Genomic DNA, 19867 nt, shown 5'->3' on the forward strand with positions numbered 1-19867 from the left:
AAAACAGGGGTGTCAAACTCGTTCCATGGAGGGCCTAGTGTCTGAGGGGAGTTCCTGCAGACACTCCATGGGATGAGTTGAACATGTGTGCCCTAAACCTAGCATGAAAGTGCATATTTGCAGCTATGTGGGCTAATATAGTCAAAATGTTTGCTTTGGGGTATGTTTGCTTTGATTACATCGTCAGTTTTATGCATAATATGCATAGTCATTTTTCAATGTGTCGTACACATGAATTCAAAACTGCATTATTGTTACAGAGCAGACATCATCGTGCCCCATGTATACAAATGTAAAGCAAGCAGGGGTCGAGCCCCCCTCGAGGTTCTTGACAGAGCAGCCAAGGAAATGAGAGAAGAAGAAATCCATTTGAGCAGAAGCAAGGGTTGAAAAAATAGACTGACACTGAAGAGGTACATTGACAAAAAAATGTAAAGAACAAGTACCTGTGTGAAAGAGAGGCTATGATAGAGTAGCACAGGCATACTGGTCTTATCTGATGACATGGAGTCTGAGCTTGCTAAACATAACACGAATTTCGAAGACCAGTTTCATGATCTTTGTAGCCTCAAATGCAGAGGTCTTGCCTATGAATTGGCACATCGAAACAACGTCCCTGTCCCAGACAATTGGTCAAGAAATGGAAGGGTAAGTAATATTGAACAGAGAAATCTACAAGTAACTGACAAAATAATGCAACACTTGAGTAGATGAGGGTTCTGGCGGCTCTGTTATGGTGTGGGGTGGAATTTCCTGTCATGGTTTAGGTCCACTCAAACCCTTAGTGGGCAAGGTAAATGTCAGTAAATACACAGTCATTCTGAGGGATCACATTCAACCTGGGTAAATCATCTCTATCCTGATGGGAGCGGATGACAATTCGCCCATCCACAGGGCACGAGTAGTCACTGAATGGTTTGATGAGCATGAAAACCATGTAAACCATATGCAATGGCTGTCTCAGTCTCCAGATCTCAACCCAATTGGACATTTATGCAAGATTCTGGAGCGGCGCGAGAAGGCTGCCGTTTTACGATTCCCTAACCAATTGTGCTATTGTGTGGTTATATTTGCGTTATTTGTAACTTTGTACATAATGTTTCTGCCACTGTCTTGTGACTAAAAATATCTTGTAGATATCAGGACATTACGATTACGATTACTCACCCCGTACTGGATGAATACCCTTTCTTTAAAGTGTTGGATGGGAAAGATTTACTACAGACACCCGACATGCCCTCATCCCCGTCATTCGCAAGAGAAAGAGACGGAGATATCGACGACGAAGATTGGGGTGCATCGTAAGGATCCGACCACGAGTGTGTAATCTGCCAATGGTGATCGGTCCTATTAGCCAAAGTACAATCATTGGATAATAAAATAGAAGAGCTACGATCACGTATATCTTACCAACGGGACATTAAAAACTGTAATATCTTGTGTTTCACCGAGTCGTGGCTGAACGACGACATGAATAACACACAGCTGGTGGGTTTTAAGCTCTTTCGGCAGGATAGAACAGCGGCCTCTGGTAAGACAAGGGGTGGCGGTCTATGTATATTTGTAAACAACAGCTGGTACATGCAATCTAAGGAAGTCCCAAGGTTTTGCTCACCTAAGATATAGTATATCATGATAAGCTGTAGACCACAATATCTACCTAGAGAGTTTATCTGTATTTTTCGTAGCTGTCTACATACCACCCCAGACCGATGCTGGCACTAAGACTGCACTCAATGAGCTGTATACCGCCATAAGCAAACAGGAAAACGCTCATCCAGAGGCAGCGCTCGGGGACTTTAATGCAGGGAAACTTAAATAATTTTAAGTATTTTATTATTATTTTAAGTTTTATTTTAATTATTTTATTATTTTCTACCAGCATGTGCAACCAGAGGGGAAAAAAACTCTAGACCACCTTTACTCCACACACAGACTCGTACAAAGCTTTCTCTCACTCCCCATTTGGCAAATCTGACCATTATTTTATCCTCCTGATTCCTGCTGTGAGTGGACCAAGTATTTATTTCTGTTGCTGTAAAGCGGAAAGGTGGAATAAATGAGTCGGGAGCAGAACATAGAACAAAGTTCTCAATGGAGGTATCTTTTCTTTTCCCACAACCAAGGATGATCTCAAAAGGATAACACGCATCTTCTTTAAAGGAATAAGGAAAACAAGGTGAGTAACTGAACTATAACGTACATCAAGTCTAACTATACGTTCGTGGAGAGCTCATTTCTGGTGGTGGAAAGAATCAGTGTTTGCAGTGTAGTCCGTTCCTTTCACCTCATGTCTGTCAAGTAAGTCCTCCGTTTGGAGAATCAACACGTCCTTTTTCCACGAGCTCCCTGGTGGTCCTTCCACACTGCTTACAAATAACAACTGAAGCAGGATGCACCACTGGTTCTCCCGTGTATATTATGTAGGATGAAGAGAATAGGTGATAAGCGCCACCAGGTGTGCGTAACTGCCTCTGATCCCCTGTACCCACATGCTGGCCTGGGCTACAATCAGTGGGCACAGCCTGCTCCCTGGTGGTCCTTCCACACGGCTTACAAATAAAAACTGAAGCAGGATGCACCAGTGACTCGGTAAATAAGAAAGTGGTCAGACGAAGCAGATGCTAAGTTACAGGACTGTTTTGCTAGCACAGACTGGATTATGTTCTGTGATTCTTCCTATGGCATTGAGGAGTACACCACATCAGTCATTGGCTTCATCAATAAGTGCATCGATGACGTCATCCCCACAGTGACCGTACGTACATACCCCAGCCAGAAGCCATGGATTACAGGCAACATCCGCACTGAGCTGAAGGGTAGAACTGCCGCTTTCAAGGAGCGGGACTCTATCCCAGAAGTTTATAAGAAATCCTGCTAGGCCCTCCGACAAGCCATCAAGCAGGCAAAGCATCAGTACAGGACTAAGATTGAATCGTACTACACCAGCTCCGATCCTCGTCGGATGTGGAAGGGCTTGCAAATTACAGACTACAAAGGGAAGCCATGAGCTGCCCAATGACACGAACCTACCAGACGAGCTAAATTACCTCTATGCTCGCTTCGAGGCAAGTAACACTGAAACATGCATGAGAGCATCAGCTGTTCCGGATGACTGTGTGATCACGCTCTCCGTAACCGATGTGAGTAAGACCTTAAACAGGTCAACATTCACAAGGCCGCAAGGCCAGACAGATATCCAGGACGTGTACTCCGAGCATGCGCTGACCAACTGGCAACTGTCTTCACTGCCATTTTCAACTTGTCCCTGACGGAATCTGTAATACCAACATGTTTCAAGCAGACCACCCACCATAGTCCCTGTGCCCAAGAACACTAAGGTAACCTGCCTAAATGATTGCCAACCCTTAGCACTCACGTCTGTAGCCATGAAGTGCTTTGAAAGGCAGGTCATGGCTCACATCAACCACATTATCCCAGAAACCGTAGACCCACTCCAATTTGCAAACTGCCCTAACAGATCAACAGATGATGCAATCTCTATTGCACTCAACACTGCCCTTTCCCACCTGTATATAGCCTCCACATTGACTCTGTACCGGTACCCCCTGTATATAGCCTCCACATTGACTCTGTACCGTAACACCCTGTATATAGCCTGCACATTGACTCTGTACCGGTACCCCCTGTATATAGCCTCCACATTGACTCTGTACCGGTACCCCCTGTATATAGCCTCCACATTGACTCTGTACCGTAACACCCTGTATATAGCCTGCACATTGACTCTGTACCGGTACCCCCTGTATATAGCCTCCACATTGACTCTGTACCGGTACCCCCTGTATATAGCCTCCACTCTGTACCGGTACCCCCTGTATATAGCCTCCACATTGACTCCGTACCGGTACCCCCTGTATATAGCCTCCACATTGACTCTGTACTTGTACCCCCTGTATATAGCCTCCACAGTGACTCTGTACCGTAACACCCTGTATATAGCCTCCACATTGACTCTGTACCGTAACACCCTGTATATAGCCTCCACATTGACTCTGTACCGTAACACCCTGTATATAGCCTCCAGTGACTCTGTACCGTAACACCCTGTATATAGCCTCCACAGTGACTCTGTACCGTAACACCCTGTATATAGCCTTCACAGTGACTCTGTACCGTATCACCCTGTATATAGCCTCCACAGTGACTCTGTACCGTAACACCCTGTATATAGCCTCCACAGTGACTCTGTACCGTAACACCCTGTATATAGCCTCCACATTGACTCTGTACCGTAACACCCTGTATATAGCCTCCACATTGACTCTCTACCGGTACCCCCTGTATATAGCCTCCACATTGACTCTGTACCGGTACCCCCTGTATATAGCCTCCACTCTGTACCGGTACCCCCTGTATATAGCCTCCACATTGACTCTGTACCGGTACCCCCTGTATATAGCCTCCACATTGACTCTGTACCGGTACCCCCTGTATATAGCCTCCACATTGACTCTGTACTTGTACCCCCTGTATATAGCCTCCACAGTGACTCTGTACCGTAACACATTGTATATAGCCTCCACATTGACTCTGTACCGTAACACCCTGTATATAGCCTCCACAGTGACTCTGTACCGTAACACCCTGTATATAGCCTCCACATTGACTCTGTACCGTAACACCCTGTATATAGCCTCCAGTGACTCTGTACCGTAACACCCTGTATATAGCCTCCACATTGACTCTGTACCGTAACACCCTGTATATAGCCTCCACAGTGACTCTGTACCGTAACACCCTGTATATATCCTCCACATTTACTCTGTACCGTAACACCCTGTATATAGCCTCCACAGTGACTCTGTACCGTAACACCCTGTATATAGCCTCCACAGTGACTCTGTACCGTAACACCCTGTATATAGCCTCCACATTGACTCTGTACCGGTACCCCCTGTATATAGCCTCCACAGTGACTCTGTACCGTAACACCCTTTATATATCCTCCACATTGACTCTGTACCGGTACCCCCTGTATATAGCCTCCACAGTGACTCTGTACCGTAACACCCTGTATATAGCCTCCACATTGACTCTGTACCGGTACCCCCTGTATATAGCCTCCACATTGACTCTGTACCGTAACACCCTGTATATAGCCTGCACATTGACTCTGTACCGGTACCCCCTGTATATAGCCTCCACATTGACTCTGTACCGGTACCCCCTGTATATAGCCTCCACTCTTTTTTTATTCTTAACCAACAATGCTTTAAGAAGTTTTAAGGGCCTGTAAGTAAGCATTTCACAGTAAGGTTGTATTCTGTTGTATTTGGTTAAGGGCTTGTAAGTAAGCATTTCACAGTAAGGTTGTATTCTGTTGTATTCTGTGCATGTGACAAATACAATTCGATTTGATTTGACAGTGTTTTCCACCACAATCAACAAAACACCAAATTATGGAATTTGGTGGTCCAAAGACACTTTATGTGGGTGTTTCCATTATTTTGGCAGTTACCTGTCTATCTCAATGTAGACATACATTTAAGATATACAATATACCACACCCCACTCCGTTAATTAAACTTTTACCTACTAGCACAAACACTCAATTACCCCAAGGCGCTCAAATTACCCCAAGGCGCTCAACTTATCCTGCCTGTCCTCATACTCGTGCCAAGAGATCACTTTTTTTGAACAAGCTATGTTTTCAAAACGTTTATGTTTACATTCATTCAGATTTTTTTCCAGGGATACACAACATCCTGAAATATATGTAGATATCTTTTTTTTTTTTTTTATGAATACAATATTTCCCTTGACCTGAATGTAAAGAATCGCTCAACTTCACATTTGGAGAGAAACAAAGAGACATCCTTTGATGACCTATCAGCAGGCAATTAAGTATGATAAGTTGAGAGCCTGTGAGAAGGTCTGGGAGAAGGTCTGTGAGAAGGTCTGTGAGAAGGTCTGGGAGAGGGTCTGGGAGAGGGTCTGGGAGAGGGTCTGGGAGAGGGTCTGTGAGAGGGTCTGGGAGAGGGTCTGTGAGAAGGTCTGGGAGAGGGTCTGGGAGAGGGTCTGTGAGAGGGTCTGTGAGAGGGTCTGGGAGAGGGTCTGGGAGAGGGTCTGTGAGAAGGTCTGGGAGAGGGTCTGGGAGAAGGTCTGGGAGAGGGTCTGGGAGAGGGTCTGTGAGAAAGTCTGGGAGAGGGTCTGGGAGAGGGTCTGTGAGAAGGTCTGGGAGAAGGTCTGGGAGAGGGTCTGGGAGAGGGTCTGGGAGAAGGTCTGTGAGAGGGTCTGGGAGAGGGTCTGGGAGAGGGTCTGTGAGAGGGTCTGTGAGAGGGTCTGTGAGAGGGTCTGGGAGACTGTCTGTGAGAGGGTCTGTGAGAGGGTCTGGGAGACTGTCTGGGAGAGGGTCTGTGAGAGGGTCTGTGAGAGGGTCTGGGAGAGGGTCTGGGAGAAGGTCTGGGAGAAGGTCTGGGAGAGGGTCTGTGAGAGGGTCTGTGAGAGGGTCTGGGAGAGGGTCTGGGAGAGGGTCTGGGAGAGGGTCTGTGAGAAGGTCTGGGAGAGGGTCTGTGAGAAGGTCTGGGAGAGGGTCTGGGAGAGGGTCTGGGAGAGGGTCTGGGAGAGGGTCTGTGAGAGGGTCTGGGAGAGGGTCTGTGAGAAGGTCTGTGAGAAGGTCTGTGAGAAGGTCTGTGAGAAGGTCTGGGAGAGGGTCTGGGAGAGGGTCTGGGAGAGGGTCTGGGAGAGGGTCTGTGAGAGGGTCTGGGAGAGGGTCTGTGAGAAGGTCTGGGAGAGGGTCTGGGAGAGGGTCTGTGAGAGGGTCTGTGAGAGGGTCTGGGAGAGGGTCTGGGAGAGGGTCTGTGAGAAGGTCTGGGAGAGGGTCTGGGAGAAGGTCTGGGAGAGGGTCTGGGAGAGGGTCTGTGAGAAAGTCTGGGAGAGGGTCTGGGAGAGGGTCTGTGAGAAGGTCTGGGAGAGGGTCTGGGAGAAGGTCTGGGAGAGGGTCTGGGAGAGGGTCTGGGAGAAGGTCTGTGAGAGGGTCTGGGAGAGGGTCTGGGAGAGGGTCTGTGAGAGGGTCTGTGAGAGGGTCTGTGAGAGGGTCTGGGAGACTGTCTGTGAGAGGGTCTGTGAGAGGGTCTGGGAGAGGGTCTGGGAGAGGGTCTGGGAGAAGGTCTGGGAGAAGGTCTGGGAGAGGGTCTGTGAGAGGGTCTGTGAGAGGGTCTGGGAGAGGGTCTGTGAGAGGGTCTGTGAGAAGGTCTGGGAGAGGGTCTGTGAGAAGGTCTGGGAGAGGGTCTGGGAGAGGGTCTGTGAGAGGGTCTGTGAGAAGGTCTGTGAGAGGGTCTGTGAGAGGGTCTGGGAGAAGGTCTGGGAGAGGGTCTGTGAGAGGGTCTGTGAGAGGGTCTGGGAGAGGGTCTGGGAGAGGGTCTGTGAGAAGGTCTGGGAGAGGGTCTGTGAGAAGGTCTGGGAGAGGGTTTTGTGTATGAAGATGTCATGATACTGATGATTTTGTCGCCACAGATGCTTTGTTTACGTTTCTACCGTTGTGGCTAGATGGAGTAGGGCTACCGCTCTATCTAGTGATCGCGTTGAGGACAACAGCTGTTGACAAATGTAGCATTGTAGCTAATCCTAAAGGCGTCCTCATGCTTCCTAGTCAAAACAGTTCAGTAGAGTTTGTGCATATATTATGATGACATTTTGTGACGTATTTGTTCATTTTGGACTTCAGTGAGGTTTTTTTTGACTGTTCAGGCGCTCAACATTGTTTTTCTGGAGGCAATCCGAAAGTCTACGCCCCTTTGTCGGTGATTAGTCAACAGTAGAGATTCTTCAATAAAGGCTTTGTTGTCGTTCAACGAGAGACAACTCATTTTCATGCACATTGTTCATTGAAAAATAATGCACCAAACATCTTAGTAAGATCGCCTCGGCAAAAACGTCAAAATTAATTTCTTGAGTTATGTTAGATTAGTTCTGCGGAAGTGTATACTGGCTACGGTGTCTCAAAATGGAAAAACAGTACTATTGCCGCTTTTTTCTCATTTCTCAAGCAAAGGGCTTACACTCGTTTGGTTCGGCTTGCCGAGTTCAGCCAGGCGCCAGCTGAACTGAAGCATGCTGACACCTTAACCATAACCCTTTTCCTTACCTTAACCTCATTCTCCTAACCTGCCATGTTAATTCACCTAACCTACCACATTAATCATCCTAACCTGCTATGTAAACAAACCATCTGTGGTGACAAATATTTTCTGTATCACCAGACTGGACTTCAGTTATGCTTTTTACATAAAACTATTCATTATGCCTTGCTCATATCGATATCAAACATTATCGATATTGGTGCCCACCACTAATCTCTATCAGAGCAATTCATATTTGTGGCTTAGTTTACTCGCATTTGGGGAAATTAACAGTTAACTTAATAGGCATGGATTTCTAATAATGTACAATTGTCAAAGTTTTAATTCAAGTGGAAAGTAAATGTCATGCGTGTATGGAGGGATACTCATTATCAGCCTCTATTGGATAAAAATGGTGAATTGCTGTACTGTAATGATGGTCAATGTTTACTTGTATTTCTCTTTCTCTGCATGTGTTTACATGTTCTCTACCCCTCATTCTTCTCTTTCAGCAGGTTCTCAGCTGAGGGTATCTTCACTTGTTTATGTATGTGTGACCCTGTCAGACTGCTGAACAAGAGGTCAAGGCAAAGGGAGTCTACACAACTACGCAAGCAAGGAAAGTAAACACACCACAGACACGCACACACACATATTAACAGGCACATTGTTCACACACACACATCTACACAGACACACACACACACATATTAACAGGCACATTGTTCACACACACACATCTACACAGACACGCACACACACATATTAACAGGCACATTGTTCACACACACACATCTACACAGACACGCACACACACATATTAACAGGCACATTGTTCACACACACACATCTACACAGACACGCACACACACATATTAACAGGCACATTGTTCACATACACACATCTACACAGACACGCACACACACATATTAACAGGCACATTGTTCACATACACACATCTACACAGACACGCACACACACATATTAACAGGCACATTGTTCACATACACACATCTACACAGACACGCACACACACATATTAACAGGCACATTGTTCACATACACACATCTACACAGACACGCACACACACATATTAACAGGCACATTGTTCACACACACACATCTACACAGACACGCACACACACATATTAACAGGCACATTGTTCACATACACACATCTACACAGACACGCACACACACATATTAACAGGCACATTGTTCACATACACACATCTACACAGACACACACACACACATATTAACAGGCACATTGTTCACATACACACATCTACACAGACACGCACACACACATATTAACAGGCACATTGTTCACACACACACATCTACACAGACACGCACACACACATATTAACAGGCACATTGTTCACACACACACATCTACACAGACACGCACACACACATATTAACAGGCACATTGTTCACACACACACATCTACACAGACACGCACACACACATATTAACAGGCACATTGTTCACACACACACATCTACACAGACACGCACACACACATATTAACAGGCACATTGTTCACACACACACATCTACACAGACACGCACACACACATATTAACAGGCACATTGTTCACATACACACATCTACACAGACACGCACACACACATATTAACAGGCACATTGTTCACACACACACATCTACACAGACACGCACACACACATATTAACAGGCACATTGTTCACACACACACATCTACACAGACACGCACACACACATATTAACAGGCACATTGTTCACACACACACATCTACACAGACACGCACACACACATATTAACAGGCACATTGTTCACACACACACATCTACACAGACGTCGGGTCCATCCAGACGTCCTCCATCAGCGCTGATGACGTCTCCACTGCTTCGCCCATCATTGCATCACTTCCTGTCGCTGAGGCTGTTGGGTACTGCGGCCCCAAAGGCGGTGGAGCGGTTGGCAGTGGCAGCGGACGCCCTCCCCGTGGCGTTGAACTTTGAGGACCCCAGCGCCTTCAGGGTAAAGAGCTTTGGGGAGCTGCTCCGAGCATTAGGGGTGTTCCAACTCTGCTCTGTCCCAGTGCTGGTCAACAACTGTGGGAAGGTGAGATACTGGGAGGGAGGGAGGGGAGAAGAGATATACACTACATGAGCAGTAAGAACCAGGGAAGGGATGAGAGAGAGAGGAATTGAGGGCAATGAGTGAGTGGTGAAGTGAGTGAATGAGTGAGTGTCACTACTTTTGACACAGGCTCATAGGGCTCTGGTCAAAGGTTGTGCATTATATAGGGAATAGAGTGCCATTTGGAACTCAATCAGTAAGTGAGTGAGTGCAGACAGTCAAATGCTTACACTGTTACACTGACACTCAATGTGTCTGTATAAAGGTCAAGTATGCTTGCCCGTTTCCCTCCCTGTCAATCAGAGCCCACTCTTTCTCTGCCTCTCATACTCCTTATTTATTTTTATATCCCTCTCTCTTTACCTCTAGCCAAAATGATCTCTTTATTTGTACCTGACTCACTCACTCGCTCCCCCCTTTCCTATAATTTTTACTCACTCATCCTCCCCTTCTTTCTTTATTTCTTTCTTTCTTTCTTTCTTGCTTTCATTCTTTCTTTCTTTCTTTATTTCTCTGTCTGTTCTTCCCACTCTCAGCTCATGTCTGTAGCGCGGACTCTGCTCGGGAAAAGGGGGTTTGCCCTGTTCCTGCGGCCCTCTGTATATGCTCAGTTTGTGGCCGGGGAGAGCGAGGGCGAGATCACCCATTCCATGGAGAAGATGAGCTCCCTGGGACTCCGCCCCATGCTGGCTGTGCCCATTGAAGAGGACCTGGGAGAGAGCACTGGGTTAGACAACATATTTCTATGTTAAACCCTTTTCCACACTAGCGTGCTAAACTGTACTTCTGGGCTTGGATAGTTTAACTATTGTGGATAAAATCCAATTGTATTAGTCACAAGCGCAGAATACAACAGGTGAAATGCTTACTTACAATCCCCTAACCAACAATGCAGTTTGCAATGCAAATTGGAGATTGGAGTGGGTCTATTGCAAATTGGAGTGGGTCTATGGTTTCTAGGATAATGGTGTTGATGTGAGCCATGACCTGCCTTTCAAAGCACTTCATGGTTACAGACGTGAGTGCTATGGGTCAGTAGTCATTTAAGCAGGTTACCTTAGTGTTCTTGGGCACAGGGACTATGGTGGTCTGCTCAAACCATGTTGGTATTACAGATTCGGACAGGGAGAGGTTGAAAATATGAGTGAAGACAGTTGCCAGTTGGTCAGCGCATGCTCGCAGTACACGTCCTGGTAATCCGTCTGGCCCTGCGGCCTTGTGACTGTTGACCTGTTTAAAGGTCTTACTCACATCGACTGCGGAAGAGCGTGATCACACAGTCGTCCGGAACAGCTGGTGCTTTCATACATGTTTCAGTGTTATTTGCCTCGAAGCGAGCAAAGAAGTAGTTTAGCTCATCTGGTAGACTCGTGTCACTGGGCAGCTCACGGCTGTGCTTCCCTTTGGTTTGCAAGCCCTGCCACATCTGACGAGCGTCGGAGCCAGTGTAGGACGATTCAATCTTAGTCCTGTATTCATGCTTTGCCTGTTTGATGGTTCGTCGGAGAGCATAGTGGGATTACTTATAAGCTTCCGGGTTAGGGTCCCGCTCCTTGAAAGCGGCAGCTCTGCCCTTTAGCTCGGGGGAATGTTGTCTGTAATCCATGGCTTCTGGTTGGGGTATGTACGTACGGTCACTGTGGGGACGACATCATCGATGCACTTATTGATGAAGCCAATGACTGATGTGGTGTACTCCTCAATGCAATAGGAAGAATCGCGGAACATAATCCAGTCTGTGCTAGCAAAACAGTCCTGTAGCTTAGCATCTTTTTCATCTGACCGCTTTTTTATAGACCGAGTCACTGATGCTTCCTGCTTTATTTTTTTCTTGTAAGCAGGAATCAGGAGGTTAGAATTATGATCAGATTTGCCAAATGGAGGATGGAGGAGAGCTTTGAACGCGTTTCTGTGTGTGGAGTAAAGTTGGCGGAATACAGCTCATTGAGTGCGGTCTTAGTGCCAGCATCAGTCTGTGGTGCTATGTAGACTATGTGGTGCTATGTAGACAGCTACGAAAAATACAGATGAGGTCTAGGTATACACTGTCAGCTTATCATGAGATTTATTAAAACAAATATTTAACCTTTATTTGACTAGGCAAGTCAGTTAAGAACAAATTTGTATTTACAATGACGACCTAGGAACAGATGCTCTATCTCAGGTGAGCAAAGCCTTGAGACTTCCTTAGATATTGTGCATCAGCTGTTGTTTACATATATGCAGTCCGCCACCCCTTGCCTCACCAGAGGCTGCTGTTCTGTCCTGCCGAAACAGCGTATAACCAGCCAGCTGTATGTTGATAATGTTCAGCCACGACTCCGTGAAGCATAAGATAATATAGTTGGTAGTTTAATCTTCCTTGTCGGTCGTCAGTTTTATTTTCCAATGATTGCACGTTAGCTAGAAGAACGGAAGGTTTATTCGATCGCATACGAATTCTCAGAAGGCAGCCTGACCTTCGTCCTCTTTTTCTCCATTGTCTCTTCACACAAATGACGGGGATTTGGGCCTGTTCCCGGGAAAGTAGTATGTTGCTCACGTTGGGCTCTTCGGACTTGTTAAATGAAAAAAAGCGTTTGCCAGTTTGTGGTGAGTTATCGCTGTTCTGATGTCCAGAAGTTATTTTCGGTCATAAGAGACGGTGGCAGCAACATTATGTACAAAATAAGTTAAAGATATGTAACCAGGCTCAGTTCAGTTTGGCTCAGTGGTGTGAAAAAGGTTTTATGCTGGCAATGCTTGGCTACCATTTGCAGTGCAATTACATGGGTTTCATGCAGCACTTTTCATAAATTGATGATAAAGATCTATTTAACTTTTTTCAATGTTTGTTTTCATTCAGAAATATTGAAGGGCCTCCAGAGTAGCGCAGCGGTCTAAGGCAATACATCGCAGTGTTTGAGGCGTCCCTACAGACCCGGGTTCGATCCCGGGCTATGTCACAGCCGGCCACAACCGGGAGACCCATGAGGGGGCGCACAATTGGCATCGTCCTTATTAGGGGAGGGTTTGGCTGGCCGGGATGTCCTTGTCCCATCGCGCTCTAGCGAGTCCTTGTGGCGGGAGTTGCAGTGTTGAGATAAGACTGTAACTACCAATTGGATATAACGAAATTGGGGAGAAAAGGGGCAAAACAAAATTCTAATACTAATAAAAAAATATGGAATAACTTTCAGTCTGAATGCATGTGGTCAAATATCAATTGTCAACAGGGAGCGACGGTACAACGACAACCTGGCGTCCATGTTGGAATGTGTCGACATGTCCCATAGCAATGCATGGAGCAAAGATCCCATGATGCAGCTGAAGATCACTGCCTTGCTCAGTCCAGAGCTGTGTGTAAGTGTATGACTTACTTGACTAAAACCCTTTTACTCTGCGAGGAGTTCATGCTTTTTTGGTTTGTTAAGTTTATTTCTTCCATCTTTTTGTAAGTGAATGCCTTTCTAATGAAACAATCTTTCTCCATTGTGTGTAATCATGGTATTAATTAGACCTTTGAAGACTAAATCATTTGAATTGTACTATCCTGCAGGGTTGGGGCCAATTCCATTTCAATACAGTTCTACATTTCCACATTTTAATCATAGAAAATCCTTGAGGAGAATTGGAATTTCAGTTTGCATCCAGAATTGACTGGATTTAAATAATATCGTCCAATAAAGGGCGAGGATCAGGTCTTCCCTGTCCATAATAATATAATTCAATATGATCTAAGAGGCAAAACCGATCCTGAATTAGCAATCTGACTCTGAGGCACTTGATAAATGCGGGCCCAGATCTCTGTTGACACATTTCCCTTTGTACTTAGGTGAAGCTTTCAACCCTGCTCTCAGAACAACAGTATGACCTAGACCTCCTAGTCAGAGCCATGGACGGAGAGGTGGGTGAGCCATTTTGTGAGATATTCAGATGCCTCTCTATTTATAAGTCTAGAGCAGTGGTTCCCAAACTTTTCATAGTCCCGTACCCCTTCAAACATTCAACCTCCAGCTGCGTACCCCCTCTAGCACCAGGGTCAGCGCACTCTCAAATTTTGTTTTTTTCCATCATTGTAAGCCTGCCACACACACACTATATGTGTCATGTATTGTCATGTTGTGTCCTGTTCCTGTTCTTTCTCTTCACCCTGTCTCCCTCTGCTGGTCGTATTAGGTTACTTTTTCTTCCCCTCTTTCCCCCAGCTGTTCCTTGTCTTCTCTAACTACCTCGTTCACCCCTTTTCCCACCTGTTCCCTTTTTCCCTCTGATTAGGTCTCTATATCTCTCTCTGTTTCTGCTTCTGTCTTTGTCGGATTCTCGTTTGTGTTTCTCATGCCTGAACCAGACTATCGTCGTGTTTGCTGCAACCTTGTCCTGTCCTGTCGGAATCTGCCTGTCCATCTGAGCCTACGTGTGTTTCGTCATTAAAGAAACTCTGTTTTGTTAATTCGCTTTTGGGTCCTCATTCACGCACCTGACAATATGATACATTTATTAAACATAAGAATGAGTGTGACTTTTTGTCTATACGATACATTTATTTCTGTACAGCACTAAATAATACAGCACTAAATAATACAGCACTAAATAATAAATATCAGCTGATGTAAAAATATATATAAATACATTTGATTTGAAATTTGATTTGATTTATTCAACATAAGAATGAGTGTGATTTTTGTCACAACCAGGCTAGTGGGACGTGACAAAGAGCTCTTCTATGACAAGGGCACAAATAATAATATAATAATAATCAATAATGTTTGTCTTTATTTAACCATCTTACATATAAAACCTAATTTGTTCATCAAATTGTGAATAACTCACCACAGGTTAATGAGAAGGGTGTGCTTAAAAGGATCGACATAACTATGCAATGTTTGGGTTGTATTGGAGAGAGTCTCAGTCTTCAATCATTTTCCACACGCAGTCTTGTGTCTGTATTTAGTTTTCATGCTAGTGAGGGCCGAGAATCCACCCTCATATAGGTACAGTGGCTAGCGAAAGTATTCACCCCCCTTGGCATTTTTCCTATTTTGTTGCCTTACAACCTGGAATTAAAATTAATTTTAAAAGTCAATACTTTGTAGAGCAATCTTTTGCAGCAATTACAGCTGGAAGTCTCTTGGGGTATGTCTCTATCAGCTTGGCACATCTAGTCAATGGGATTTTTGCCCATTCTTCAAGGCAAAACTGCTCCAGCTCCTTCAAAATGGATGGGTTCCGCTGGTGTACAGCAATCTTTAAGTCATACCACAGATTCTCAAGGTAGGATACTCTAAGCGCAGCCCAATCCAGAAATCTGGCAGTGGCTTCTGATTAGATTTTCACAGAACCGCTTGTTGCAATTTCGATGAGGCTCTCTTGTTCAGTGGACTGGAGGCAGGGCTTGAAAGGGATAATGAATCCAGTTGTTTGTGTCGTCCGTTTCGGGAAAGTACCTTCGTAATTGCGCACCCAACTCACTCATTTACTTCACTATATCCCATTTGACATTGTCCGTAAACTTGAGGTAATTTGCACACAAAAAATCATACAAAGATGGAAAGACCTGTGTGTTGTCCTTGTTAATGCATACAGGAAAGAGCTCCAACTTCTTAACCATAGCCTCAATTTTGTCCTGCACATTGAATATAGCTGCGGAGAGTCCCTGTAATCCTAGACTCAGATCATTCAGACGAGAAAAAACATCACCCAGGTAGGCCAGTGTGAGAAACTCGTGTGAGAAACTCTTCATCATGCAAGCGGTCAGACAAGTGAAAATGATGGTCAGTAAAGAAAACTTTAAGCTGGTCTCTCAATTTAAAAAAACGTGTCAATACTTTGCCCCTTGATAACCAGTGCACTTCTGTATGTTGATACACATCTTGACCACCAAAGTCCATTTGAAGTCACAAAACTGTCCAGCACTTTAAAAATATCCTCTCCTTTTGCTCTGGTTTCCAGTGGTTTGCAGAAGAGGATGTCTTCCTTAATTGACCCCCCATAAATGTAACGGACATATACCAGGAGCTGTGCCAGGCCCACCTCGTCTGTTGACTTATCCAGCTGTAACGCATAGAATTCACTGGCTTGTATACGAAGCAGTAATTGTTTCAGAACATCTCCTGCCATGTCACTGATGCGTTGTGAAACTGTGTTATTTGATGGAGACATTGTCTGTATAGTTTTTTGGGCCTTTTCCCCCAGCATTGTCCCAGCTATATCCGCAACAGAATTAAGTCCTCCACAATAGTATGGGTCTTGCCTATCCTAGCCACTTGGTAGTTCACTATATAAGACGCTTCTAGCCCCTTCTTATTAATGGTATCTGTTGCTTTTATACATGTCTTACTACTCGAAAGTCGTCTTAATTCTCACTCCAAAACCTCCTGTGGCTTTTTTTTTCAAATTCGCATGTTTTGTTTCTAAAGGTCTGCGCAAGAGTGAAGGTTTCATTGAGTTGTGAGATTAGTACTTTTGCAAATCTAACACACTGAGGAAAGGTACTACTCCCAAGTGAACCCCAAATCAATGTAGTTCTCATCATATTTGTGCCTCTTCGATGGTCCAATGTCCCTGTCTGTTGTTCGGTGCTTTCCCGGGTAAGGGGACAGTAGCTCTTCGGCTGAATCAGATCCACAACTGTCAGTGTCCATGCTAGCTGGGCTAACACCGAATGTAGAATTACTGATGCTAGCATTGGATGTGCTCGTGGAAGCAGAACAACTTCTGTTGTCGGCATGTGCAGGTGTAGAACTGCTGGTAGTAGCAGTATTACCAGTAGAGCTGTTATGTGTCTCTATGGACAAGGGCCTTACTAAATGGACTGTTTGAAAATGTGATAAAAAAGTAGATTTTTTATTTGTATTTTTATTATGTGTATCACTTTTTATTTGGCGTACACCCGACTGCATTGTGCACCCCCCCTAGTTTGGGAATACCTGGTCTAGAGTGATGACTGATCCACTGTCTGGTCCTGTTTCTCACAGCCAATCAGCTTCCCCGATTTAAAGGAGAGCGAGAACACACATTTCCTGTGCAGCCTTCAGAGGCTCAACAAAGTGGGAGAGGTATGGAGAGAAAAAAATATGCATTTTCATAAATTCATAAATATTGTCCAAATACATGTATTTATACTTTTATACTTAGATGCCCCATGTGTCCTGTAGTGTATCTTCTTTTACACATTCAATTACATTTATTGCTTCAATGCACCATGTGCCCCGTAATATATATAAATAGATACAGTTGAAGTCGGAAGCTTGCATATACTTAGGTTGGAGTCATTAAAACTTGTTTTTCAACCACTCCACAAATTACAAACTATAGTTTTGGAAAGTCATTTAGGACATCTATGTGCATGACACAAGCCATTTTTCCAACAATTGTTTACAGACAGATTATTTCACTTTTAATTCACTGTATCACAATTCAAGTGGGTCAGAAGTTTACATACACTAAGTTGACTGTGGCTTTAAATAGCTTGGGAAATTCCAGAAAATGATGTCATGGCTTTAGAAGCTGCTGATAGGCTAATTGACATCATTTGAGTCAATTGGAGGTGTACCTGTGGATGTATTTCAAGACCTACCTTCAAACTCAGTGCCTCTTAGCTTGACATCATGGGAAAATCAAAATAAATCAGCCAAGACCTCAGAAAAAAATTGTAGACCTCCACAAGCCTGGTTCCTCCTTGGGAGCAATTTCCAAACGCCTGAAGGTACCACGTTTATCTGTACAAACAATAGTACTCAAGTATAAACACCATGGGACCGCGCAACCATCATACCACTCAGGAAGGAGACGCGTTCTGTCTCTTAGAGATTAACATACTTTGGTGAAAAAAAGTGCAAATCAATCCCAGAACAACAACAAAGGAACTTGTGAAGATGCTGGAGGAAACAGGTACAAACGTATCTATATCCACAGTAAAATGAGTCCTATATCGACATAACCTGAAAGGCCGTTCAGCAAGGAAGAAGCCACTGCTCCAAAACCGCCATAACCGCCGTCTACCTACGGTTTGCAACTGCACACGGGGACAAAGATCATTATTTTTGGAGAAATGTCCTCTGGTCTGAAGAAACAAAAATAGAACTGTTTGGTCATAGTGACCATTGTCATGTTTGGAGGAAAAAGGGGGATGCTTGCAAGCCGAAGAACACCATCCCAACCGTGAAGCACGGGGTGGCAGCATCATGTTGTGGGGGTGCTTTGCTGCAGGAGGGACTGGTGCACTTCACAAAATAGATGGCTTCATGTGGGAGGAAAATTATTTGGATATATTGAAGCAACATCTCAAGACATCAGTCAGGAAGTTAAAGCTGGGTCCCAAATGGATCTTCCAAATGGACAATGACCCCAAGCATACTTCCAAAGTTGTGGCAAAATGGCTTAAGGACAACAAAGTCAAGGTATTGGAGTGGCCGTCACAAAGCCCTGACCTCAACTCCATAGAAAATTTGTGGGCAGAACTGAAAAAGCGTGTGCGAGCAAGGAGGCCTACAAACACCCAACTTGTTGTGGGAAGCTTGTGGAAGGCTACCCAAAATGTTTGACCCAAGTTAAAAAATTTAAAGGCAATGCTACCAAATACTAATTGAGTGTATGTAAACTTCTGACACACTGGGAATGTGATGAAAGAAATAAAAGCTGAAATAAATCATTCTCTCTACTATTATTCTGACATTTCACATTCTTAAAATAAAGTGGTGATCCTGACTGACCTAAAACAAGGAATTTTTACTTAGATTAAATGTTGGGAATTGTGAAAAACAGATTGAATGTATTTGGCTAAGGTGTATGTAAACTTCCGATTTCAACTGTAACTGCCAAAATAATGGAAACACTTGAGTAGATGGGGTCACTGAATGGTTTGATAAGCATGAAAATAATGTAAATCATATGCCATGGTCGTCTCAGTTATCAGATCTCAACCCAAATTGAACACTTATTCTGGAGCGGAGCCTGAGACTGTATTTTTTTTACCACCATCAACAAAACACCAAATGAAAGAATTTCTCATGGAAGAATGGTGTCGCATCCCTCCAATAGAGTTCCAGACACTAGTAAAATCTAATACAAGGTGCATTGAAGCTGCTCTGGCTAATGGTGGCACAACACCCTATTAAACACCCTATTAAGACACTTTATGTTGGTGTTTCCTTTATTTGGGCAGTTACATGTATGTAACTACTCATTAATAGCTGTAGTTACAACATTGTATTCACATGTACTAACATACTATCTGCTTTGTAATTACATGGTCATGGTCTCCAACCCTGCTCCTGGAGAGCTTACCGTCTTGTAGGTTTTCACTCCAACCCTAATCTAGCATACCTGATTCTAACGATTAGGTTGATCAACTGAATCAGGTTAATTACAACTGGGGTTGGATTGAAAACCTACAGGACAGTAGCTCTCCAGGAACAGGGTTGGGGAGCCCTGGCCTACACATTATAGACGTAAGAATCACTTTAGGTAAAGTGTTACCAAAGTTCCATTGCTGTATGTGTTTCATTCTCAGGCCAGTGCCAACAAAGTGCGAGTTCTGGTCGACGCAGAGTATACATACATGAACCCCGCACTCTCACTCGTCACCATGGCCATGATGAAGAAGTTCAACCAAGATGGCGCCTGGATCTGGAACACCTACCAGTGTTACCTTAAGGTAGTCTAGT

General features: G+C 44.6%; 1 protein-coding gene across 4 annotated transcripts in view; it reads left to right on the plus strand.

Annotated features, from left to right (window-relative positions):
- Positions 1-19867, plus strand: part of prodh2 (proline dehydrogenase 2) — a 31010-nt gene that overhangs the window by 1379 nt on the left and 9764 nt on the right. The window contains exons 1-7 of one of the 4 annotated variants that reach the window (XM_090212017.1): positions 8600-8701; positions 9931-10202; positions 10757-10947; positions 13436-13562; positions 14035-14106; positions 17177-17257; positions 19714-19857. In XM_090212017.1, coding sequence (XP_090068143.1) covers positions 9969-10202; positions 10757-10947; positions 13436-13562; positions 14035-14106; positions 17177-17257; positions 19714-19857 — 849 coding nt within the window. In that variant the 5' untranslated portion in view covers positions 8600-8701; positions 9931-9968. Of the gene's footprint in view, positions 1-8596; positions 10203-10756; positions 10948-13065; positions 13311-13435; positions 13563-14034; positions 14107-17176; positions 17258-19713; positions 19858-19867 lie in introns of those variants that run through there. The other 3 variants (XM_090212018.1, XM_090212015.1, XM_090212016.1) reach the window with 3 other exon arrangements.

This window comes from Oncorhynchus mykiss, chromosome 20 (genome assembly GCF_057628025.1).
Source record: "Oncorhynchus mykiss isolate SJ-2025 chromosome 20, ASM5762802v1, whole genome shotgun sequence".
Lineage (NCBI taxonomy): Eukaryota > Metazoa > Chordata > Actinopteri > Salmoniformes > Salmonidae > Oncorhynchus > Oncorhynchus mykiss.